The sequence below is a fragment of the Chanodichthys erythropterus genome, chromosome 6 (assembly GCF_024489055.1).
Source record: "Chanodichthys erythropterus isolate Z2021 chromosome 6, ASM2448905v1, whole genome shotgun sequence".
Taxonomy (NCBI): Eukaryota; Metazoa; Chordata; class Actinopteri; order Cypriniformes; family Xenocyprididae; genus Chanodichthys; species Chanodichthys erythropterus.
The window spans coordinates 2,130,001-2,137,500 of record NC_090226.1 but is presented as its reverse complement, the minus strand read 5'-3'; the positions used below and the strand labels follow the sequence as shown (position 1 = coordinate 2,137,500).

Below are 7,500 nucleotides of genomic sequence, written 5' to 3'. Positions count from 1 at the left end.
TAATGTTAATTTACTAATGCATTATTAAAATCAAAAGTACGTGTTAATTAATGCATTAACCAAAGTTTACTAATGGGAACTTATTGTTAAGTTGATTTAATCAAGCTGAATTGTTTGAAGAATCTGTAACACTAATAAGGTCCGGTTTGTTAATGTTAGTTAATCCATTAATTAACAACAAGCAATACAGTATTTATTAACGTGTAGAGCTGAAACTCTATTGTAATTGTTAACATTTCCAAGGATCAGCATTCTCCACTAAAAGTGATCAGGCAGACCAAACTATAAGCTGTAGAGACTTGAAGCTTTGAGGGCTGGTAGTTCTCACACCGTCTACAACGTCACCAAGGCTTGGCCTGATGGGGGCGCTACAGTGGTCAAAAGTATGAAATGGCTCATAACTCCTAAACCGTTATGCGTTTTTTTTTTCTTTTTTTTTTGAAAGACCTACTTTTGGGAGCTAGTCCTAGGTTTTTGACCAAACCAAATAGATTCTCTGCAGTCTGATTGTTAATAATTATCAAAAAAGTGTTGAAATTTAGATTCATGGTCTCTAAGGGCCACCAAAATGCACAAAGTGGGCGGAGCCACTTTTACTAAAATGGCTATAACTCGTGAACGGAATGAGATATTTTCACCAAATTTGGCACATCTATGTAAGAGCTCATTCTGTGGTTGCATGGAAAGGGACGCTGCAACTGGCCACTTGGTGGCGCTATAACAGGAAAAAAAACAGGAAAAATGGCTATAACTAGGGCTGGGTATTGACACAATTTTCACGATTTGATTTGATTACTGTTCACATGCTTTCCATTACGATTTCAATTCGATATTGATTATTTTGGATGTAGTATTTCAGTTACAGTACAAGGCAAATTTTCTAGAGGAAAAAAAACTCTCAACTAATGCAGTAAACTACACATGGGAGTCAGTTGGTGCTACTATAATAATATTGAAGGTTAAATTAACTTATTTATATACAAACACTTAAATTACACTCAATGATGTTTTTATTATAAATAAAGTTTAGAATTACATAATCATATTTCTACTCCAATTTGGCTTTTTGAAATATAAACATCTAAATAGTGGCTGTCATGACTGATTTATTCAAACATACATTAAATATTGAAGAACATTATAATGAATATGTAACGGTGCATAACTATATTTATCAGAATGCCACTTTTCTAGCTGACTAATGAGTTTATGGTCACTGAATATGTTTTTCTGAGATAAATGTGATGTTACGTGTACAAGCTGTTTTATTGACGTCTTTCCGAGGTTGAAGCACTGATTGAGGGATTACACAATATTTTAACATACCTTCAGATGTTCATGCATGTTTATTTCGCTGTAACTGGTATTAAAGCGGAGGAGAGGATGATCACATGCTTCTCTTTAACTGAGGCGCTAAAGCGATCTGTCACGCCACATTAAACAGCGCCAAAACCGTATTTATTTATTGAATCTCATAATAAGATGGACGTCATTTGAAATCTGAGACTTTGCTTCATATCAAAAGTAACAAAGCAAAAGATTATTGTGATTTACTGGATGGGAGGCGCTACATATTCTGCTCATTCATCAACTTAAAACTAGAGACTTAAGACTAGACTAATCGATTCTTGGGATTTAAGAACCGATATCGATTTGTAAAAATGAGAATCGAATAAAATCGAGAAATCAATATTGTTTACCCAGACCTAGCTATAACCACTTCACCGTTAATCCGATCGACTTGAAAATTGGTATGCAGTGTCTTCGTCTGAGCCGCCATGACTGTCTTTGAGGACATTGTCGTATCTCAAAAAACATTTCCGCCATCGACCAATGAATTTTGAGCAGCTATCAGACAAGGTTATCGGAGGCCGATCGGAACGATTTAGTCTTTGTTAGTTAATAAAAATATAACTGTTCACTGTTAGTTCATGTTAGCTCAGATCCATTAAATAATATTAACAGATACAACTTTTGATTTAATAATTTTTTATAGTAATTTATTAGTAAATTAACACTAAAAAGTGCTATTTTTCATTAACTAATGCTAATGTTAACAAATGAAACCTTAATGAAGACACCAAATGATTTTTCTAACAATACCTTTAGTTAGAGTTGAGTGATTTCAATGTAAACAAGCTCTTTGTTTTAAAGAGTTTAAATACTTCACGATCACTGTTACAGTCGTGCCTGAATGTGTTTAATTGCTGATGTGTGTGGAAGGTAAAGGCTCGTTTACACCAAGGACAATAACGACAAAGATATGGTTCTAAAAATCTACAAAATATACAAAAACGGCACAGAGGAACGATAAAAACATCTGAATCTCTCCTGCTCGAGCATTTAAAGCGACGGCGCTCTTATAATAAACAGAACGATATCATCCGCTGGTGTGGACACTGATATAGATATCATTATTGTTCTTGGTGTGAACGGGCCTTAATAGTGCAGTGTCGCTCGTCCGCAGTGTGTGGCGCCATGAGGAGAGAGAGTCTGCCGTCTCATCACTCCTCCATCTGCTCTGACGTGACGCGCATGTGCTCGCGTGTTCACAAAAACATTCAGAAGTAAGATGTTCTTCACTCTACAGAGAGTCTTTAACTAGTCCTGCCGTCTTTAACTCATTCATCCCCTCCACCCTGTGATTCGTAACACCCAAAACATAACAGAAAATCAGACTCCTACTAAAAATTTGATGGTGTAGAAGTGAGTCTCCTTCAGGTCCTGGAGGGCTGTTCGTATAAAAGAGGACCTAAAATGCACTTTTAAAGAGTTTTGATTTGTACTAGAACAGGTTTTCCTGCTCGAATGTTCATTATTTTCCTCATTGTTGCAGCTCCTCTCTTCCCGGTCTGTCAGTAACGCTCTGTTTAGTTCCTGTCTCTTTGAAGCGAATAGGTCCTCTTTAAAGCTGACTGGACATTGAAATCTTATTATCTAGTTGTCGGTGATTATGAGGAACTCCAGGACTTGGTTTAGTCCTCACTAGTGATGTGTGAAGAGCAGATTTATTTCCCTTTCTCAGCCTCTTCTACAGCTTTAGTGTGATATTTTGATTGTTTCCCCTCCGTAGGTATTGACAATGATTTCACAAATCGATTTGATTCACAAACTCTTGATTCTGATTGATTGACGTGAAGTCGGTATATTACTATAATATTACAGGTTAAAATTAACAAAAGTCCAAACTATTTAATTCAGTTGCTATTTATTTTTAGATATAATATTTTATTCATCATCTTTTTAGTGATTATGTTTCTAATCATGACTATAAATGATGACTGTAATAACTTGATTTTAATACAGATTGATTTAAACAGATTAAATAATGAAGAACAGTATATGTTATATAGTGCATATATTTATACGCTCCTCTCTGGAGTAATTTTTCTTGCTGGGTAAAAAGTGACGGTGATGAGCGTGGCGTTTTTACCCAAAGTTGAAAATATGCTAGCCTTGGTAAAAAATGCTTTGATTTTATGGTCATTGAACGGCTTTTCTGTGATAAATGTAATGTTATGCAGATTTATTGACGTCTTTCCGCGCTTGAAACACTGAGCGATTACATGAGACATGATTAATTTCAGTAAGTTGTATTGTATCTTTTAACAAACCTTCTGATGTTCATTCATGTTTATTTGGTGCTATAACTTGTAGTAAAGAAGAGATGATTGGTTAACGAGGCGCTTGAACTGAGGCGCTACAGACACATTAAAGAGCATTAAAACCACATTTATTTTTTAAATTTTGTTATAAAACTAACTGAATTTGAAAGCTGAGTCTGTTTCATATCATAAAAAGCACTTATATTGTGATTATTGGAGATCGAGATCATCAAATGAAAAGCAATTAAAATCGATTAATCAATATAGTCAATCAAGCCCTAGTTTTTTTGACATCCTCCCCTCATTGTTCTGTCCATCCAGCGAGTCGGCGTGCCGCTTCTACAGTCAGCAGATGAAGGGCAAACATCTAGCCATCAAGAAGATGAATGAGATCCAGAGGAACATCGACGGCTGGGAGGGCAAAGACATTGGCCAGTGCTGCAATGAGTTCATCATGGAGGGAACGCTCACACGGGTGGGCGCCAAACATGAGCGCCACATCTTCCTGTTCGACGGCCTTATGATCTGCTGCAAGTCCAACCATGGCCAGCCGCGTCTGCCGGGAGCCAGTGCAGCCGAGTACCGTCTGAAGGAGAAGTTCTTCATGAGGAAGGTGGGTAGTGATCGGCCAATGCTGATGTAAAGCAAACGTAAACTACTGTTTAAATGTTTGAGGTCGGTAAGAATTTTTAATGTTTTAGAAAGAAGTATCTTCTGCTCACCAAAGCTGATTTTATTTGACCAAAAATACAGTAAGAATTGTGAAATATTATTACAGTTTAAAATAAGTGTTTTCTTTGTGAATGTATTGTCAAGTGTAATTTATTCCTGTGATCAAATCTGAATTTTCTGCATCATTATTCCAGTCTTCAGTGTCACATGATCCTTCAGAAATCATTCTAATAGGATGATTTGCTGCTCAAGAAACATTTATGATTATTATCAGTGTTGAAAACTGTTTATATAAAAGCACTTTTATTTTGACATTGTCCGAGCGCCTGTGATTTTTGTCTGTTTGGCCGATAAGTGTCAGAAACAGACTTTTTTATTTTGACAGTGACAGGACTTTTATTTTGACAGTGTCTGAGCGCCTGATATTTTTTCTTTTTTGCCCGATAAGTGTCAAAAAAAGACTTTCATTTTGACATTACCAGGACTTTTATTTTGACAGTGTAAAATAAAAGTCTGCTTCCGACACTTATTGGCCAAACAAAAACTCTCAGGCACTCAGACACTGTCAAAATAAAAGTCTGCTTCCGACACTTATCGGCCAAACAAAAACTCTCAGGCACTCAGACACTGTCAAAGTAAAAGTCCTGTCACTGTCAAAATAAAAGGCTGCTTCCGACACTTATCGGCCAAACAAAAACTCTCAGGCACTCAGACACTGTCAAAATAAAAGTCCTGGTAATGTCAAAATGAAGATCTGCTTCCGACACTTATCGGCCAAACAAAAACTATCAGACACTCACACTTCAAAATAAAAGTCCTGGTAATGTCAAAATGAAGATCTGCTTCCGACACTTATCGGTCAAACAAAAACACTCAGGCACTCAGACACTGTCAAAATAAAAGTCCTGTCACTGTCAAAATGAAGATCTGCTTCCGACACTTATGTGCGAAACAAAAGAACTATCAGGTGCTCAGACACTGTCAAAATAAAAGTCCTGTCACTGTCAAAATGAAGATCTGCTTCCGACACTTATGTGCGAAACAAAAGAACTATCAAGTGCTCAGACACTGTCAAAATAAAAGTCTGCTTCCGACATGTATCGATGGTAAAAAAAAAAATGCAGAATATCAGTCGACCACTAAAGGTGTGTGGCTGATAGAGGACTGGAGCCTAAACATCCACGTGTTCTTCAACAGGTCCAGATCAACGACAAGGACGATAAGGAGGGTGAGTACCGACACGCCTTCGAGATCATTCTGAAGGACGGGAACAGCGTGGTGTTTTCTGCCAAATCGGCGGAGGAGAAGAACGGCTGGATGGCTGCGCTGATCTCGCTGCAGTACCGCTCCACGCTGGAGCGCATGCTGGACACGGCCATGCTGCAGGAGGAGAAGGAGGAGCAGATGAGACTTCCTGGAGCCGAGGTGTACCGTTTCGCCGAACCAGACTCCGAGGAGAACGTCGTGTTCGAGGAGAACGTCCAATCCAAATCCGGCATTCCCATCATCAAAGCCGGAACGGTGCTGAAGCTCATAGAGAGGTTGACCTTCCACATGTACGCTGGTGAGTGACGTTCATATGACTGTTCAGTACTTTTTGAAGTAACAATCCTTAAATCCTTAATCCTACTGCAGTAAATCACAAACAACTGAAAAAGTTGTGGTGCTTTTGAATATTATTATGGGCCTTGCAGTCTTACAGGATGATCTAGACTCAGTTTGACATCAGTTTGACCCAAAATATCACTGATATTTGTGTGGTTTTGCATAATGTGGCGTGTTCTTTCACTGCTGGATTTTGTGCACTCAGTAGTTACTCCACCGTACAGGGTGTTTACCAGCCACCGCTAATGCGCATTACTGATTTATTTCACAACCTTGAGTCTCGACAACAACAACAGTACCAGAATGAACACAGAGATGCCGAAGGCCTCGTCCAGCTGAACCCTTCGCCTCCTTTGTGCTCGTTCCTCAGCATCTGTAAATATTTGGGCTTGTTTACGTCACAGATCTCAGTGTGGCGACCTGCTTTGTTAGTGCTGATAACACAACTAGCACTGATAAGAGAGAAAAACAACGGCTATTCTTGAACAAAGCACAAGTTCAACTCTGTTATCTGTACAGTGTCCTTCCTGTGTGTGTGTGTGTGTGTGTGTGGTCAGGGTGGGATAAACTCTTTAAACAGCTGATCAGCTCGACCCAAATCACTCAAGCTCATGAAGGCAGAAGTAATAATCTGAGAACAGTAACAAAATGTTAATGAGTCTATAAATAGAGCAGCGGTTTGTTTCGTACACACACACAGAGCGCTTCACACTACAGCTGCGGTTTATCTGCACATGATCAGCTTGATTTGGGTTAGTCTCTGTGGCTTGAGTAGATGAGTGATTCTCACTTCTTACTGAAGCTGTCAACAACATATAGAAGAGGATGTTGTTGTGTGATGATCTATTAAATTATAAGGTATTTTTAAAATTAAAATTATTTGGCAAAAAAAGGCAAGCTACAGGTTTTATTTTTAATGTATAGAAAAACAAAAAGCTCAGGAAAAAGCATACATTAACTACAACATAATCAATTATTAATATATTTTTGGTTCTGTCTTATTTTTGCATGTGTTCAAATGACATCAAAATGATGTATGTATATACAATTATAAATTGATTGATTTTATAAATAATATTATAATTTATTTATAAATATATTATATCATGAATATATTATAAATAAATATAACGAAATTAGGGCTGTCAAACGATTAATCACGATTAATCGCTTACAAAATAAAAGTTTGAGTTTGCCTAATATATGTATAAATGAACACACATGTATAAATGTAAGAAATATTTACATATTTATATATAATGTATATTATATATAAATATTATGTATACATATATTATTAATATTATAAATAAATATAAATATTTATATATAATATACATTTTTTACATTTAAAATATGTATAATATATTTTTTATAATATAGTTTTTTTAAATATGCGTGTGTGTGTGTGTGTATTTATATATACATATTATATATACACAGTATGCACACATTTATTATGTAAACTTTTGGATGCGATTATTCGTGATTAATCGTTTGACAGCACTAATATATATATATATATATATATATATATATATATATATATATATATATATATATATATATATATATATATATATATATATATGTATATATATATGTATATATATATATA

The 7,500-nt window shown here is 36.1% G+C and overlaps 1 protein-coding gene across 1 annotated transcript in view; it reads left to right on the top strand.

Moving 5' to 3' along the window:
* Positions 1-7,500, top strand: part of sos1 (son of sevenless homolog 1 (Drosophila)) — a 62,450-nt gene that overhangs the window by 24,717 nt on the left and 30,233 nt on the right. The window contains exons 10-11 of the mRNA XM_067387697.1: positions 3,927-4,218; positions 5,475-5,841. Of these exons, the coding sequence (XP_067243798.1) occupies positions 3,927-4,218; positions 5,475-5,841 (659 nt within the window). The remainder of the gene's footprint in view (positions 1-3,926; positions 4,219-5,474; positions 5,842-7,500) is intronic.